This window comes from Dendropsophus ebraccatus, chromosome 14, assembly GCF_027789765.1.
Source record: "Dendropsophus ebraccatus isolate aDenEbr1 chromosome 14, aDenEbr1.pat, whole genome shotgun sequence".
Classification (NCBI taxonomy): domain Eukaryota; kingdom Metazoa; phylum Chordata; class Amphibia; order Anura; family Hylidae; genus Dendropsophus; species Dendropsophus ebraccatus.
The window spans coordinates 67,881,755-67,900,983 of NC_091467.1; the positions used below are offsets into that span (position 1 = coordinate 67,881,755).

The 19,229-nt window shown below is 44.9% G+C and overlaps 2 protein-coding genes across 2 annotated transcripts in view; one reads left to right on the top strand and one right to left on the bottom strand.

The window, feature by feature from the left end:
* OGFOD3 (2-oxoglutarate and iron dependent oxygenase domain containing 3) overlaps nucleotides 1-8,743 on the top strand; it is a 74,105-nt gene extending 65,362 nt beyond the window's left edge. Inside the window, exon 9 of the mRNA XM_069952120.1 lies at nucleotides 8,200-8,743. Within this exon, the coding sequence (XP_069808221.1) occupies nucleotides 8,200-8,336 (137 nt within the window). The 3' untranslated portion in view covers nucleotides 8,337-8,743. The remainder of the gene's footprint in view (nucleotides 1-8,199) is intronic.
* Nucleotides 1-19,229, bottom strand: part of HEXD (hexosaminidase D) — a 112,563-nt gene that overhangs the window by 81,803 nt on the left and 11,531 nt on the right. Inside the window, exon 2 of the mRNA XM_069952119.1 lies at nucleotides 15,160-15,277. Within this exon, the coding sequence (XP_069808220.1) occupies nucleotides 15,160-15,176 (17 nt within the window). The 5' untranslated portion in view covers nucleotides 15,177-15,277. The remainder of the gene's footprint in view (nucleotides 1-15,159; nucleotides 15,278-19,229) is intronic.

The window sequence follows — 19,229 nt, forward strand, 5'->3', positions numbered from 1 at the left end:
TTGCAATGTTTCATTCCTATAACCCATAACTTGAGTTATTCCTGTATTTAGCAGCCAATGAGTTGCTTATATTAATACATACCTATAATCTCCAGGTCTTTGCCACGCTTGTAGTGATTAGACCCTAAAGACTCACAATCTGATTCCTAATCGGAATATTATAGGTTTGTGCCGGATTAAGGCCCTTTTACGCAGGCTGATTATTGGCTGGCAGGAATGCTCGTTGCCAGTAAAAGAGCCGGCAGGTGCTGCTTTGGCAGAAAGAACAGACATGGCCACCCAGTGTTATACTGGAGGCCAATATGCTCCCATTGAACCTGCAGACTCTCCATTGTATATGATGGCCTTCTGACATGAAGATGATGTTGGGGGAGGAGGGTGAGAGGAGGACTGAGCAATTCGATTCTATGATGCTCAATCCATTTGTTCTTAGGGAAGATAAGGGCCCTATTACATAGCCTGAGCTGCTGTGTAAACACACATCAATCTTGTAGATTGGCACTGATTTACAGAGCCTATTGCACAACTCGGGCTGCACCAATTTATGCTTGATGGTGCTGCAATCAGCTGAACATTCCCTATTATACGGGGAGGTTGGCTGCTTATTTTTTTAATGGGTTTTAATGGGTTTGCTTGTTGGTTGGCTGCTCACTTACTCTCCCCCTTACAGAGGACAATATCAGACCAATATTACCACCAGAGTTGTCTGTCAACAGCTTTCATCCCACTGAAAACACATCCATGCTCTGCTAAGTATGGGGATGTCGGGAGAGATAGCTAACAGACAGCTGTCTACAATGTATGGCCAGTTTACACTTGTTGCTTCCCCTGCCTCTAGTGGCATCATTGAGCCTTTTGGCTCATATATAATAGATATCTGTTGCTTGGACCTGACAATTTTATCAGAATCCTTTGTTTAAAGTTTAATCTTTTGCTTCTCCAAGAGGTAAGGTGCTATCAAACGAACCTCTACTGGCTTTAAATGTAATGATTGTGGTGGAGTAGGGAGCAACAAAGGTTCCTATGCATCATCTTTTTGTAGTTTTATGTGAAGACTTTGCTGATGGGAACATCATAATGACCAAAAGCTTTAAAATTATTAGAAAAAGAGAATGACCAGCTGCAGCCATGAAGACATCTGTGAAAAAATTGACCGAAACTGATGGCAAGGGGAAACATTCATGAAGACTGGCGTACTCGTACACCGGACTTAAATTAGGTCTTGCCCCCAATTGTCCCAACGATTGCCTGGCCTCTCCCTCCCCCACCTGCCCATCCAGCAAGCGGGCGATACAGCTGGCGTAATCTGTGCCTTCTCGCCGGCATATGCCAATGCCGCAGCCATCATAAAAGTCCCCAAAGATCTTCTGGAGAAGTTTACTCATGTGGCTGCCAATTTGGTTAAGCTATGGTTCACCATAGTATTTAGACACAATGGCCAACTGACTAGAGGTACAAAGCTACATTGAGATTAAACGTCAGGTCTTCAACTACGAGGAGATAAAATTGAGATTCCAATCAGTCTCCAGCCTGTCTCCTGGCATTAATATTCAGTCAACACATTTCTGAATGGCTGGAAGATTGGTCTCCCCCTGTGATGCCATCTGACAGAACATTTTTGTTTTAATTTTACCTTTCCTGGGGTGCACAAGCCACAAGGCTCTCAAAAAGAGCAGATAAATGGTGCCAATAGAAGCGAACAGGGGGAAAACATCAAACGGAGACGGAACATAAACACAGCATGCAATGCGGCAAAGCGAGGCAAGAGCGATTACTCTTGGGGTGGGGAGAGTTGGGGGTGGAGGGGACTTTAATTGAGGCTCTTCTGAAATTGAAAGAGAAATCCTCTTTGCTGTATTCCTGTTTGTCTTAAGTGTGTTTCCCTCATCTAACACGCCTTTCAGACGAGAAAAAAATGGATTCTGTTAGTGGTCTTTAAAGGATTTCAGCTCCATGGTTTCATTTCATGTGCAAATTATGGTATATCATTCAAGGAGATGTGAAGAAGACGTTAGTAGCTTGGCAAACGTCAATTGAAACATAATTCTATACGTGTGTCTGCTCGGCCAGTGATTTCTTGCTCTATTATTTAAGGCACAATCGGTATGTACAGTATAAATGTAGAATTACAGCCAATTTTTGCCCTTAATTGGTCCCGTAAGATTTGTTCGGCGCGCTTTCTCTGAACCGTACTGGCCTACGGCCTAACCATAATTAATAATAAATCAAAATACATAGAGAAAAATCACAAGTCTGTAATCCTATAAGGCACGAAAGGAATAATAACCAGGTCATGAGGATTGGCTTTAACCCTTCTAAAACAGGCCATACGCATTAGGTGACGCTCATTGATTTTGACAAGATGAGCCGCCAGTCTAATGTGTATGGTGACCCTCCAACTTCTCCCCGATGGCAAATTTGGAAATGTTGAATTTCACATACCCGGTCCTTTTGGTCTTGGTGAGATTCACCTGCTTTCTCCTCTTTTCCCAATCAGAACATGGCATGCTCGGCCGAACCAAGTGTGCATGTGTATATGGGGATTGAGATCATGGCTGTTTGGCCATGAGATCAATCATAGATGGCATGGAATATAAAAAAGCAATCCCATAGATGATGGAAAAAGAGGCATCAGGAATGATAACAAAGCACGCGGTAGATGATGCTCAACATTAAGACTTCAGGAAAGGGAGGGTCCACCATGGTGGGGATTTTTATTTTTTTCTTACTAATTTGGAGAGAGAGGATGAAATCTTTTGACATCACCCACTCTTATCCGTCATCGCGTAAACTGAATTTACAGTACTTAATCTTTACCAGCTTCTTAAGAATATGGAGTACATGCATTTGTTCACTGATTTGTTGCGCACTTTAGACAATCCCTACTTGTTAGAATGATCCCTTGACAAGAAGCTGGTCACAGTGTTTCCTCTTCCTAGGACTTCAGCTGTAATGGCATAAAGTGTTGCATGTATCTGCAGCGCCACCAAAGGGAAGATGAGGCAATACACTGTGCTCCTTCACATTAATGAGGTCAGGCCCTCCACAGGAAGAAACACCTCTCGTCATTATGGGCAAGAGATAAGGACCAAGAACAGAGGAAACATCTTGGACACGTTTTTTACAGTAGGACCCTGTGGGCATCGTATCCCATTCTATGTCCCTAAAAGAGGGATATAAGAGATGCAGCACTGGAGATACACACTATGAAGTAGTGATCATGCGAGTGCAGGGGTTGTCCCAAGCTTCTCGTCAGTGATACATCTGAAGAACACTTTGTCCGCTTCCCTTTAGTCTGACATAGCTTACAACAGGGAACAATATATAACATTAGTCTGTGTCGTAAAATTATGAACTTTAGGGCCTTTTGAAGAAAAAGAGGAAGCACAGCGGCACCTGTTTAGCGATGCTAAGTCTCTTGTCTCATTTTGCATGTGTTGTTCACGGTCTGTTGGACGTCAGAGATAGAACGAACGCTATTTAGAGGCTGCCTCTGTTCCTTCACTAAGAATTTTCTGCTAATGCACTGGAACCTCTCTCCGTCACGATGCAGAGTTCTGCCTCAGACCTGTGGCTGTGCATATTAAGATGTCTCTCCTTTATAGTTTCCATGTTGGCATCTTTAACCCCTGATCCTAATAAAACTGCCTTTATAACTCAACTATGCGGAACCTGTCCATTTCCAGCATCCCTCTGCTACATCTAACCTGATAAATAACCACTTTGTTGCCATTTACAGCCCTTTTGTTATACTGAACACATCACCAGATCACAGACCTATCTACATGTAACCCAGACTAGATGTTATCCCATTAGCACCCCTTAACTATATCTAACCCCATCATTCCAGCAACCCAGCACCCAGGGCCGGCGTCAGCACAGGACTTACCCGGGCAAGTTTCGGGGCACACAGCGACTCTAGGGGCCCAGAGAGGGAGAGGGGCCTGGTGTCCTCATGTTCAGTCCGCTCACTGTAGTGCAGGGTGAGCACTGAACATCAGAAGACACAGGAAACAGAGCAGGACCTGCACAGAGAGAAAAGGATGAAGGACCTGATCACATGAACTGAAGGTCCTTAACCTCACAGTGTGGAGAGCAGACAGACAGAAAGGAAGAGGGAGAAGACTGAGCTGTAAGTGCTGTGTGTCAGTTAGTGTCTGTGTCAATAATGTGTGGTTGTGTACGTCAGTGTTGTCTCAAGTGATTGCGCATAGTGGTAGGATGAGGGGCCCAATGAGGCTCTGTTGCCCAAGGGCCCGCAAAAACCTAGAGCCGGCCCTGCCAGCACCCATCACTTATTTCTCTCCCTATCATCTCCAGTGCCCATTACTTATTCCTATCCCCATAATTTCCAGTGTCCATCAGTTATTCCTCTCCTAATCTTTTCCAGTGTCCATCAGTTATTCCTTTCCTCATTTCCAATGTCCATTAGTTATTCCTCTCCTCATCATCTCCAGTGTCCATCACTTATTCCTTTCCTCATTTCCAATGTCCATCACTTATTCCTCTCATCATCTCCAGTGCCCATCAGTTATTCCTATCCCCATAATTTCCAGTGTCCATCAGTTATTCCTCTCCTCATCATCTTCAGCCTCCATCAGTTATTCCTATCCCCATCATTTCCAGTGCCCATCAGTTATTCCTCTCCCCATCTTTTCCAGTGTCCATCAGTTATTCCTATTCCCATCATTTCCAGTGTCCATCAGTTATTCCTCTCGTTATCATCTCCATTGTCCATCAGTTATTCCTATCCCCATCATCTCCAGTGTCCATCAGTTATTCCTCTCCCCATATTTTCCAGTGTCCATCAGTTATTCCTCTCCTCATTTCCAGTGCCCATCAGTTATTTCTCTTCTCATCATCTCCAGTATCCATCAGTTATTCCTCTCCCCATCTTTTCCAGTGCCCATTAGTTATTCCTCTCCCATCTTTTCCAGTGACCATTAGTTATTCCTATACTCATCATCTCGTGTCCATCAGTAATTCCTATCCCCATCATTTTCAGCATCCATTAGTTATTCCTCTCCTTATCATCTCTAGTGTCCATCAGTTATTCCTATCCCCATCATTTTCAGCATCCATCGCTTATTCCTCACCCCATCATCTCCAGTGTCCATCGGTTATTCCTCACCCCATCATCTCCAGTGTCCATCAGTTATTCCTCTCCTCATCATCTCCAGTGCCCATTAGTTATTCCTCTCCCCACCATCCCCTAGCCCCCACCAGTTATTCCTCTCCTCATCATCTCCAGTGCCCATTAGTTATTCCTCTCCCCATCATCCCCTAGCCCCCACCAGTTATTCCTCTCCTCATCATCTCCAGTTTCCATCAGTGATTTCTATTCTAATAACCTCCAGCATCCATCGGTTATTCCTCACCCCATCATCTGCAGCATCCCATTTATCCGTAACCCTATTCTGTCCAGCACTTTATGACTTATTTGTCACACCCAGCGCCTCCTTGGTTACTGTTCACTCTTGCACCCCTCATTCGTGTACAGATCTTTGCATTGGATGTGATCCAGCACAGTGGCATTGTCCGCTCCTTCAGGTTTATATAAAACATGTATAGTTTAGCTGTAAGCATGAAGATTTCATCATTATACCTGGAATATTAATGGATCCTTGTTGCATCCTGCAGCTGTGCGATTCCTAATTACGGGTGGTGTCATCTTCCGGTCAGATATTTCTCGCTGCATTTGTAGTGACCTATGATTCAAGGTATGAAAAAGGAGGCGGCGAGGGTGTGTAATTGCATCGCTATCCAGGAAGCCAGGGGTTAATTCCAGATGGTGCGCGGCAGGAAATTACTGAAGTACCAACAAATTGGATTAATTATCTTGGTTCTGTAGCGGGAGCTTCTGCCTCTCCCGTCACGTCCCCCTTCTGCGTGTGCAGGATGGGGCTGATGATGCACGGATATCATTGGAAGAGGAGACTCTGATACAGACACCGCTGCATTTGGGAATTTTTGTCTCTGAGATTCGACAATGAACGACCATAAAAGTGAATAATTACAGCAGGAAAAAATAAATTCGGGAAAGGCACCATAGACCGCAGCGGCAGAGACGGCATTGACTGCTGATGAGAATTACCGTTCTATGTTACAAATGTCTCCATTTTACCATTTAAATCCAATTCGTTCTGTGTCCTGTCACAGTCCCGTGTGCGCGTCAGCTCTCTCTTATTTCAAAGGCGTCTGTAATTTTGTGAGTGCACTTGATTCACAAATAGGACGCCAGATTTACAGTGAAGATGTGTTCAGGGACGGCACTTCCGTGAGTCGGTGGTGCTCAAGGTAGAAGAAACCAGGTAAATAGTATAGAATATCCGGCACTCACCAAATTCGTTCTGCTGTTTATTAAGGTGCAGGTAACATCAGGTACATACAAGTAAGGACGCATTTCGGCCAAGCATGGCTTTCATCAGCTTAGGGGTAGTACCCTTAGTAGTACTACCCCATAGCTGATGAAGGCCATGCTTGGCCAAAACGTGTCCTTACTTGTCCTTACCTGATGTTACCTGCACCTTAATAAACTGCAGAACGAATTTGGTGAGGGCCAGATTTACAGTGAAGACTGACACATAGAGTAAGGGCCCTATTACACGGAGCGATAATTGGCCATGAGACAACGATCAGCTGATGAAACAATCATCGGCTGATCGTTGGTTTAGGTTTGGACCTAAAATCGCCAGGCACTAACTATCCATTGATACGTGTAATAGCTGTGCGTGAATGATGGTTGACCATGGCCCAAACACCTGATACCTTATCTGTCTCTGCTCTTAGCCTTCTCTGATCCCAGCGGTGTCTGAGCGGTCCCAGCTTATGACCGAGAGTAGACTGGGAGCGGGGAGAAGTAAGGTATAAGGTGTTTGGGCAAGGGCTGCATAGACATCGATAACAATGTCTGTGCAGCCCTTACTGCCCGATTTTTGATCCGTCTAATAGGTCCAGTAAATGAGCGCCAATCTAGCAGATCCCCGCTCATTTACTAAAATAATCGGGCTGTAGTCGGCCCGTGTAATAGACCCTAAGGGTCCTTTAGACAAAGCGATTTTTAACCATTAACTATAAACGATAGTAAACGAGATCGTACCCTGAAATCGTTCACCATATTTCACAGAACGATAGTTGTTAGTTACGACCAGTACTACGATTGTTTACTCCGTCTAATCCCAGCAAATGAACGGATGCAGAATTACAGTAAAGGAATGTGGAATTACAGCCCACGATTACTGATGACTTTGGTGTCAGCACCAAATGAACGATTTCCCCTTGGTCGTTTAACCGTTGCCAGTATTTACACGAGGCGATTATTGTTTAATTTCAAACAATAATTCGCATGATAATCGTCACTTGTAATAGGCCCCTTACAGAGGAAGTTCACACATCTTGGGTAAGGTATTGGTGGCCATTAGTAGTTCTCACCGAGCACCTATGCAAGAGACCGAGTTGACTCTTATGAATACAACCCCTGTATGGACTTCATAATGGAGAAGGGAGTTCCCAACAAGGGTAAATGTCTGGTCAGACAAGGTTTCCCCTACCAAAATTTAAAGGTATCCGAGATATAAGCAGCTGTTTTATGGACCATCACCACTGTAAGTCATCTTTGTGTCTGTCTGCAACATGGAGGAAACAATGTGGTCACTAATGGAACATGAAGGTATTACATTTTTGGGTGTCAGGGATTTTAGGGATTGAGTGAACTTTGAAGGGCTTAAAGGGGTACCCCTTGGACCCCGATCTTTCTCTCAGATAAACGTCCCCCGACCTCTTCTATCTTGATTGTAGTGGCCGGCAATTTGGAAGTGGCTGAACTGATTTTACTTAACACCCATAGACATTAATGGGGGTGGTGTAAAAAGCTTAGGACTGTGAGCCATGCTGCTTACGTAACTCCTGACTGGGGAGTGGAATACCCCTTAAACACTAGAAGGCCAATCATTACACGATGCATGGAGATACATTTAGTTACATTTCTTTGGATCATGTAAGCAAAATAGCCATAGATTACTCAAGATAATGGCACCAAACTCAAGACTTACAGTACCTGCAGGAATTGGTATATTATTTCCAGTTTGACACAGTGCTCTCTGCTGCCACCTCTGTCCAGAGCAGCAGCAAATCTTCATAAAAAACCTCCCTGCTGTTTATCATTGTGTAGCCCTACTCATGTCTCCTTCATTCTTTCAGGCCGTCTGTCTTTCTTCACGTCTGGATCTGAGAATTTACACCGGGTGGAGAAAGTGACCTGGGGCACCAGATATGCCATAACTATCTCATTCACCTGCAACCCTGACCACGGTATTGTGGATCCAACCTGGACGTAATCCAAGACCAAAGAGCCAGATTGGAAGGCATCTCTGCACCCTAGACATGAAAACAAAACTTTGGATGAATGTACCACCTGACGTAGGGTCACGTATCCTATTTAGTATTCTTGGCCTTACGTGGACATTACAAAGACATAAGCACTCCTCTATGGGTGTATCGATGTAAACCACGACACCCCGTTGAACATTCCGTGAGCCGAGTATGGATAGGACTTAGCATGAACTCTTGATCATAACGTTGATTTCTTCTCAGTTGTAATCATTGATATTGTTAATTAATTAATATTGGACAGAATCACTGGAATGGAGACTATTTATTTAATCAGGCTGTGGTGGTTCTCTGCTTACTTGGTATTAAAGTTATGCCCATGGTAGTAACCGGCTAGGCAGAATTCAACTTACAACATCATTTTATTCTTTGGTTGGGCTTGGATGATAGCTACTACTAGAGATGAGCGAACTTAAAGGGGAACTCCAGGTAGAGGTTAGAACTTCTGCAGAAGCATAAAGCATTACTTACTTATCTATTCCAGTTTTGAAACAACCAAAAATCCATTTGTTTTGGGGGGTTTGTTCTGTTTTGTGTTTCTGCACTTCCTGGTTTAGCATTTGTACACAGTACTACAGGTTCCAGAATGCAATGCTTTCCTTCAGCTGTTCATCACAGTCCTCCACCCTGCCTATTCCCCACCCAAAACTGTTGCCGAACATCTAGGCTGTGTTCACACATTGCAGTTTCATTGTGTTACTGAAGTATTTGCAGTAATTTATGATTTCATTGTGGTCCCACCCACACAGCACGCTGTATTCTCTACCTGTAACACCACACAGCGTGCTGTATTCTCTACCTGTAACACCACACAGCACGCTGTATTCTTTACCTGTATCACCACACAGCACCTTGTATTCTCTACCTGTAACACCACACAGCACGCTGTATTCTCTACCTGTAACACCACACAGCACACTGTATTCTCTACCTGTAACACCACACAGCGCGCTGTATTCTCTACCTGTAACACCACACAGCACTGTATTCTCTACCTGTAACACCACACAGCACGCTGTATCCTCTACCTGTAATGCTGATATTGGAATAAAGTAAAGAATTTTTTTGAAATTTTTTTCTTTTCATTTCCACACACATATTATGATCAGGCATCTTTTATCTTTGAAGTTGAGCCCCACAATAAGGCTCTGATCCTCTTTGCTGTTTAGCATCATTTACTTGTGTTACTGCATCATTTTTTAAAATACGCTGCAGTACTACAATGACACTCCAACATGTATGAACACAGCCCTAATTTCACTGCACACTTCTGCACAATTAGAGAAATCAGTGCAACACCTGCTTCTGGCTGGTCAGAGATGGTGAATCACTCAGGGGATTGGGGGATCCAGCCAAGCCTCCTGGGAGATCACACCCTGCCCCCTGTCTGCATCATCAGCCTGATCTCGGCAAACACACACAATGTGAGACAGAGGCATGGAAGATTTGTCTCCTAACGTGGGAGAGCAGAGGGAGCAGGAGACAATGTGAATTTGCATAGGGGCCATTTTTTTTACTTCCTGGATTTCTATCAGCTACCAGTGTGGCAGAACCGTACAGATACAGTAATACATTGTACAGACACATCTATATAACTTTTAATGTACTTTTAATAGAAAACAAGTTTTTCTTATCCAGAGTTCCCCTTTAGTAAATTCGTCTGAACCCAACCCTAATAGCTCACCTATTGATTGCTTTACGGCCCTATTACATGATGATGACAAAGATCATCGGCTGATCGTTGTTTTAGGTTTGGACCTAAAATCGTCGGGCATCGACCGCGTGTGATAGCGATGCGCGGCCAATGGCTGACAATTGCCCATACACCTGACACCTTACCTCTCCTCACTCCCGGTCTTCTCTCCTGTGCTCTGCAGCTTCTCAGTCCCGGCGGAAGGCTTCTGAGCAGCCAGAGCTGTCAGCTGATAGGCCGCTCAGCCAATCACAGGCTACGGCGGTCCCAGTCTGTCATTGGCTGAGCGGCCTGTCAGCTGAAAAGCTGCTCCTTCTAAAGTGGGGGCTGGTAGGAAAACAGCTTTTTGAGTACAGACAGAAACTCTTTTGCTTAACAAAACCTATTACAGAGTTTCTTAAAATCACTTGTACTTATTGATTCTTATCGATTTCTGCAAAGTGACATTTAAATGACAGTTAAGAGGATGTACCATCAGGTACATCCTCTTTAATATGACCCACAGATAGAACGGCGCAGTCACGGGAAAACCGGTGCCACGGTCCGTTTTTTAAACCGCAGCCTGGTTCCTGTGTACGGCGCCGTTCTATCCATGGGTACCAGGCCGGGGCTGAAGCATCGGAGGCAGAACGGCCCACCCCCAGTGGGAGGGAATTCCCTCCCCTCTATGACGCGGCTCCTTTAGAATCTAATAGAGCCGCATCATAGAGGGGCGGGGGTTTCCTCCCACTGGGGGCCTCCAGTGCTTCAGCCCCGGCCTGGTACCCATGGATAGAACAGTGCCGTACACAGGAACCGGGCTGTGGTTCAAAAAAACTGACCGCGGCACCGGCTTCCCCGTGACGGCGCCATTCTATCCATGGGTCATATTCAAGAGGATGTACCTGATGGTACATCCTTTTTAAGCCTTAATAGACCAGCAGGATTACAGTGAAGGGTTAGGTTGTACTCATGTGGTCAGGACAAACAGCCGCTGCTTCTTAATAAATTTGATGAATCTTTTTGACTCTATGCAGCCATGACCTGGTGTAGATTTTTGACGTACCTGAAGAAATGGATCTGGAATCCAGCGACTCCCAATAAAATTTCAACTTTAAGTTAAATGCTGGACCAATTGAGGCCACAAACCCTCCCCAAGTGCTGTTTGAGGTGTAAAAAGGGGAAAGCTTGCAAAGTTTTCTGCAGACCCCAATTTTGACAACCTCTTTTGTACCCGTTTGTGGTAAGTGGCTGAAAGCTTTAAGCCGTGTGTTTTTGGATATATTTTGGAGAAAGTGGATGCTCTTTGCAGACTAATCCCATTAGTTAGTATAAAGCCTTTAGCTCTTCAGACCTCTGCTTTGACAATTACCGCGCATTATAATTTAGCTGTAAAAGGGATTAGGTCAAGAGAATGATTAAAATGATGATATATAATTATGAGGTTCAGTAGAAATGTCATTGACGCAGAGGAGAACAGCACAAAAACTTCAGGGAAAAAAAACCCTGATAAAACACAGTTTTACCACAGGATATTGGAGAAGGGAAATTTGATCATTTTTTGGGGGTCTAAGGTAGTGGAGGGGGTAATTTCACCATTCTTTGTTCTCTTAGGAAATTTAAAGTGTAACACATTTAAATATCACTTTTCAGAAATCAGAATAGTACAAGCGATTTTAAGAATCTCTGTAATAGGTTTTTGTTAAGCAAAAAGCTGTTTTGCAGCTTCTCCCTTAAGAAGAAGATTTTCTGTGTCCTTTATGGTCTATGGAGGGGGGAGGGGACGAGGGGGATGAGTGAAAATGAAGAGGAGAAAAGGCAGCCCTGCACAGCACAACAAACTGCAATCTTCTCTCACCAAGTTCCCAGACTAGCACTGACCTTTCTGACCTGTAAATCCAGCGTTTTATGTGCCCAGACAGTCTCTAAACTGTACATCTGCTTGTCTCCTCTTCCTGCTTACTCATCCCCCTTGGTCCCTACCCCCTCAATAGGTTATAAAGGACACAGTAAACCTGTCTTCACTTTGCTCCTCTGTAATGTAGACGGCTTTGTCTGATAATGAGCAGATAAGAAGTGAGAAGGGAGGATGGAAAACAGTTTTTTGAGTACAGAAAGGGGCTTTTTTGCCTAATAAAACCTATTACAGAGTTTCTTAAAATCACTTGTACTGTTGATTTCTGCAAAAAATATTTTAAATCACTGTTACATTTTAATGGTTAATGTTTGCTTTCCTTAAAGTAGGGTAGTGTTGGGATCAATGCCACCATCCTTTATGAAACCACAGGCAAGCATTGTCTCTCTTTTCATTCTAGGAAGAATGGACCCCTATTCTCTTGTAACCATTACTGATGAGCCACATACTGTACGCATTATCCTGCAAATAGGTTGTACGTTTTAGTCTTCCTCCCCCATGTAATGTCCGGTCTGGGGGAGCTCACCTGTTTCTCTGGAGGGTTTGGGTAGTGGAGGGGTTAAACCACCATCTAGGGTTTTGGTAGGGGTGAGTCTTATCTTAATTCAATAGTCATATTTCCTAAAGACCTGATAGATAATAAAATTGTCAGGATCTAGTAAAGTCAGACGTCCTCAAACGGCCGCACAAAAGGCGATTCTCATTCATCAACACTGGCTGTGTTACACAGGGGGATAATCGGTAGACAGTTCCTAGCTACCAATAATTAAAGGACAACTCCGGCGAAAATTTTTTTTGGCTTATTTAACACACATTACAAAGTTATATAACTTTGTAATGTGGTTAAATACCCGGTCTGGCCCCCTTCCCCCACTTTCCGACCCCCGACCCCCCACCCCGGAAGTTAAAGAATGTATACATTACCTATTACGGTCGTCACGGTCCTCTTCTCTGGTGTCGGGTGACGTCAGAGGTGGGGGGCGGTCCGGGGCTTCTTCCTCTTCGGCGTCTTCATTGAGAGTGAATGGGAGAGAAAAGGCTGCTGGTGCACATGCGCACCAGCAGCCTTTTCATTGGCTGGAGCGCATCACATGGCTTCCAGCTTGCCCAGCCCTGATTGGCTGAGCTTGCTGGAAGCCATGTGATGCGCTCCAGCCAATGAAAAGGCTGCCGGTGCGCAAGCGCACTGGCAGCCTTTTCTCTCTCATGGACCCGGAAACAAGAGACATCGCTGGATGGCGGAGGCAGGTGACGGTGAGGCGGACGGCGGACGAATGGAGTGGCGATCGTCACCGGAGGGATGGTGAGTATGGTGTCTGTGTGTGTCTGTGTTGTTTTTTTTTGGGGGGGTCCCGCCGGAGTTGTCCTTTAAGGAAATCTAAGGAGACCCCTGACCATGGCCAGTGGGGTGTGGGTACATGCTCCCTGTGTGTAATGTTACAGGATGGTTTCTACGTAGTAGCAACATGTGGCCTCTTTCTCCGTTACGATTTTCCCTCACACCAGGAAACGTGTTAGTCGTCTCAGACTTATCTCTTCTTGTACTATTTCCACTTGGCAGCTGCTCGCAGTCACTGGAGGGTTTCTTTAAGAAAGGACCAGAGAATTCTGAAATCGCAACCTCGTCTTGAATCTTTTAACAAGGCGGAGATGAATAGCAGGCGGGAATGCCAGATAATTCGGAGGTTCTTGATATCGGAAACCTCATTCCATCATTTTATTGTTCCCCCTAAGGGACCCAGCACTGATTTACAGAACCGAATTGACATTTAAATATATTCTTATCCCTGTATCTTATATTAGGGCTGAAGCGAAAGAAATTGTTCTGTGAAGTAAATGGAAGGAGTCTTCATACGTGCACGGCCCCTTTGGATTACAGCTCTGGGTTTAATGATGTTCTGCAGTAATAACTGATTTATGTAAAGTAGGATATTGTATTGGCTCTATCCCCAGCATCTACTGCCTGTACAGAGCACAGTGCCCGTTCTTGATAACAGAAATTACATACACAGCAGGTACATGGTTAAGACACAGATCTAAAATATATCCCTATAGTACAGCCCCTGTGTAAAAGAAAATAATATCACTACTATAATACTACCTCCTACGTACAAGAATATAACTACTATAATACTGCTCCTATATACAAGAATATAACTACTATAATACTGCTTCTATATACAAGAATATAACTACTATAATACTGCTCCTATATACAAGAATATAACTACTATAATACTGCTCCCTATATACAGGAATATAACTACTATAATACTGCTCCTATATACAAGAATATAACTACTATAATACTGCTCCCTATATAGAGGAATATAACTACTATAATACTGCTCCTATATACAAGAATATAACTACTATAATACTGCTCCTATATACAGGAATATAACTACTATAATACTGCTCCTATATACAAGAATATAACTACTATAATACTGCTCCTATATACAGGAATATAACTACTATAATACTGCTCCTATATACAAGGATATAACTACTATAATACTGCTCCTATATACAGGAATATAACTACTATAATCAGGGGCGGATTAACTTTACCATAGGCCCCGGGCTGTTCACAAAGAATAGGCCCCCCCATCCCACTGTAACTATGGCAGCACTAGCCTTGCGTTTATAGTACAGTACAGATAATGTCATGATGTCCTGATTTGTGTAAAATTGCCATAAAAAAACTGTGATTTTTTTGCAAATCATGGCTGAAGTGTAGCCAGGAAACAGTACACCACTGAAAGTATAAGTCTTTTTGGGTGGTCATGGGCCCCCAGGAGCTCTGGGCCCCAGGCTGCCGCCCAAAACGCCCCTATTATAAACCACTGCTGACTATAATACTGCTCCTATATACAAGAATATAACTACTATAATACTGCTCCTATATACAAGAATATTACTACTATAATACTGCTCCTATATACAGGAATATAACTACTATAATACTGCTCCTATATACAAGAATATAACTACTAGAATGCGTAAACCAGAAGAAAAATAGGAGCGAGCACTAAAGCGCATGTAAGGCTAAATAGACCCTCTAGATCAGGACTTTAGAGTAGAGGATGTATAGGCATATGGATAAACAGCTAGGTGGTGCATATAGCTATAGTGAGAGCCAATCCAATACAGTCCAATAAGAAAAAGAGCTAGCACTCACCGTCTGCTGTGAAACATATTCCAGTTTATTCGGGGTTCACTTCAGCATGAAACGGGGGAGGGAGGTAGAGGCAGGTGCGTCGGGCGACAGGCACGTTTCGTCAGGCCCACAGACGTCACTGCCGGGGGAGGGTCATGTATAAATAGGTAACAACAATAAGTGCAAATGTTAAAAAACAATTAAAAACAGTTGTTACAAAAAAGATCCGAAGTCATTGCGTTCGTTTAAACCTAGGGGTCCTGTAGCATGCAGTCTACTTATCCAAATAACTACTAGAATACTGCTCCTATATACAGGAATATAACTACTATAATACTGCTCCCTATATACGGGAATATAACTACTATAATACTGCTCCTATATACAAGAATATAACTACTATAATACTGCTCCTATATACAGGAATATAACTACTATAATACTGCTCCCTATATACAGGAATATAACTACTATAATACTGCTCCTATATACAGGAATATAACTACTATAATACTACCCCTATATACAAGAATATAACTACTATAATACTGCTCCTATATACAGTACAAGAATATAACTACTATAATACTGTCTCTTTATATTGGATTATTATTATTATTATTTATTTATAAAGCGCCCTTAGTTCCAGAGCGCTATACAATAGATAGGCAACAGGCAGGAACAATACAAGATCAGAAAACATTACATGATGGCAAAAGACAGACTGGTACATGGGGGAAGAGGACCCTGCCCGCGAGGGCTCACAATCTATAGGGATTATAGATTATGGGTGATGCTTCTTGCATTGGAGAGTATGTGTTTCGTCTGTCTATGGGCTTTGTACTGTTTGTGTTTGCAGGACACTGGGGGACGTAGTCGTTCCAGCTCTTCAGATGTAAATTTCATGGTAATTGTGCGAGACTTAGATTTATGAAGCTACCGATAAACATTTCCTTTTGTTACAGGAGAGAAATAAACTGTACATGAGAAATATTTAAAGGTCAGAATATTGTATTCTTTTATGTGTGTTCAGGACCCAGAATAGAAGAGCAAATATCATTTATTCTTTAAAGGACATTTTCTTTTACATTTCTGGATAAAGAAGTTGTAGTATCTGCAGCGGCCACTACAGGAAAAGTGTGGTATTACATGGCGGCTTTTAAAATCAATAGTTTATTGTGTATAATATGGATGGCTTATGTCCTACAATGAGAGCCACTGCTTGTTAGTGGCTTTCCACTGTTCTTCATGAGTAGCATCCATATGCCTGTTGGGACAAGGACATCCTGAAATCTGTCATTAGCGACTGGTCTCATCTATTGGTGATCACATGTCTGGTGAAGGCTTTATAGCCCCTCACTGAGGTGTAGATTTTCATACGGTGAATCGCCAGGTTTATGGTGTTGGAAATAGCCTGGATTGGCAGGATTGGGCGTGGAAACAAAGTGTAGTCTACAATCATAGGTGGTCAAAGCTCCTCTATGTCGCCCTGTGTAATAGGGGCTAAGGAAGCCAGGGATTAAAGAGTAGAATCGTCAAAGCAGTAAGACAGGATACATCTATCCGAGGTATTAGAACACAAAGGGAGCTTAAAGGGAACCCATCACCAAGACAATGCTATCTAATCTATTGCCATCATGTTAGGGTATGTTCAAACTGAGAAATAGGCAAGTATTCAGTGAGGAACTGAAGAGGAAAGTTTTTTGCTTGAAATTCCTTGCCTATTCAGCTCTGGCAGAATACAAGCGGAATACAAGCAGAATTGAAGCCCCCATTGACTTCTCTAGGATTCCTCTAGCAGAATCTGCCTAAAGAATTGACATGTCAATTGTTTTAGCAGAAAGTGGATCTGTGGCAGAAAATTCTGCTTGGAAATTCTGCAGTGAGAACATATTTTTCTGGTGGAAATTAGGAGTGGATTCTGCTTCAATTCCTCGCCTATAGAGCAGGAGGAGCTGAGCAGATTGATATATATCTCTGTGGGAAAAGTTTCAGTATAATTCGTAACATATTGGTTGAAACCACTGGGCAGTGTCACTCTATGGACTGGACTCTTTAGCATGGAAACATCAGAGATTCCGATCAATATATTACAAGTTATACTTAGTCTTTTCCCATAATGCCGATAGACACATGTCAAAAGTTTTGATCAGTCCGGGTCTGAGAGTTTAGACCCATACAGATCTGGAGAACCGGTGGGGAGAAGATGCGCTTGTCACGGCCGCGGCGGCGTCCCGTGCTCCGGGCCGCCGCCGCGACTCCTCTCTTTCCCATGCAGCAGCCGGTGTCCCTAAGCAGGGACCCGGCGCTGCTGTTACTTCGGCCCCGGGGGGCGTCTCACCTCTCCACGCTCCTGTCCGTCGCTGTGCCGGCCGGCGCGCGCGTCCCCGCCTCCTAGGGCGCGTGCGCGCCGGCTGTCTCAGATTTAAAGGGGCAGTGCGCTCCTAATTGGTCATGCACACAATCACTCCCTATAAATTCCAGCCCTGCCCCACTGCAGGTGTTGGAGCCTCTACATGCTTCCCATAGCGTTTGGCCCAGCTCCCTGTTGTTCCTGATTCCTGTCCGCTACCTGGTCCCTAGTCCTTGTTCCTGATTCCTGTCCGCTACCTGGTCCCCACTCCTTGTTCCTGGTTCCTGCTTCCCCGTTACACTTTGGTTCCTGTGTTCAGCCTGTCACGTGCGGTCTCACCTACAGACCATTGCCAGTACCATCTCCTGCCTACTGCTCCTGCCACGCCTCGCCTGCCGTCACTAGCAACCAAGCCAGGGGTAGCGACCTGGGGGTCGCCTGCCGCAGCAAGTCCATCCCGCCTTGCGGCGGGCTCTGGTGAAAACCAGCGGCCCCTTAGACTCCGCTCCCTGGTGAGGTTAGTGCCATCGCTAGTGACGGTCCAGTGGATCCACTACTCCAGGCGTTACAGTAGGCTCCAACCATGGATCCCGGCGAGGTGCCTGATCTCCGTGACGTCGCCAGAGTGGTCGCTCAACAGGCTCAACAGATCCAGCAACAGTCGCAGCAAATCCAGCTATTGACTGCCGCTCTACAGCAGCATACTACAGCCCAGCGCCCACCACCACCTGCAGCCACCTCGAGACTTCGATTGGCCCTCCCGAGTAAATATGGAGGCGATCCCAAGTTGTGCAGGGGATTCCTGACTCAATGCACGATGCATATTGAACTGTTAAGTAGTCAGTTTCCCACCGAGCGCTCTAAAGTGGCTTTCATCATCAGCCTATTGGAGGGTAGAGCTCTGGCCTGGGCCACGCCACTGTGGGACCGTGATGATCCTGTTGCTGCCAATCTCCGGGCCTTCCTGGCCGAGTTTCGCTCCGTCTTTGAGGAACCTGCCCGTGCTACTTCAGCTGAGACTGCTCTTCTCAACCTCTCTCAAGGGAGCTCCTCTGTCGGTGACTATGCCATCCAGTTCCGCACCCTGGCAGCTGAATTGGACTGGAACGAGGCCGCCCTATTAGCCACCTTCAAGAAGGGCCTATCCGGTCGAGTGAAAGACGTGCTCTCCGCCCGCGACCTCCCTACATCTCTGAACGATCTTATCCTACTGGCTACCAGAGTCGACAACAGATTTTCCGAGAGAGAGGAGGAGGTCCGGCAGGAACGACGACTGAGCCTGCCCCGTCGCCATCCTCGGCTTGCACCGGTGTTCCAGAGTCCCGTTGCTCCTATGCCCCAGTCGCCTCCAGAAGTCCCCATGCAGGTGGAACGAGCTCGCCTGACGACTGATGAGAGAGCCCGTCGAATGCAGCTGAATCTCTGTCTCTATTGCGGTGGCGCTGATCACTACCGGCAGAGATGTCCCCAACGTCCTCAGCGTCCGGGAAACGCTCGCACCTAGGTCCAGTGGGAGAGGCCTCCCTAGGTGTGAATGCCACCTCTCCAAAGTTGACTATGCCAGTCTCCATCCAGACACCCACAGGGCAAGTTCTCCAGACTACTGCCCTTATCGACTCTGGCGCTGCTGGCAGTTTCATTTCTGCTTCGTTGGTCCAAAGATGACTACCCGTGATACAGCTAACCCAACCCCGGTCTATCTCTTCGGTCACGGGCGAGATTCTTTCCAAAGCTGTGC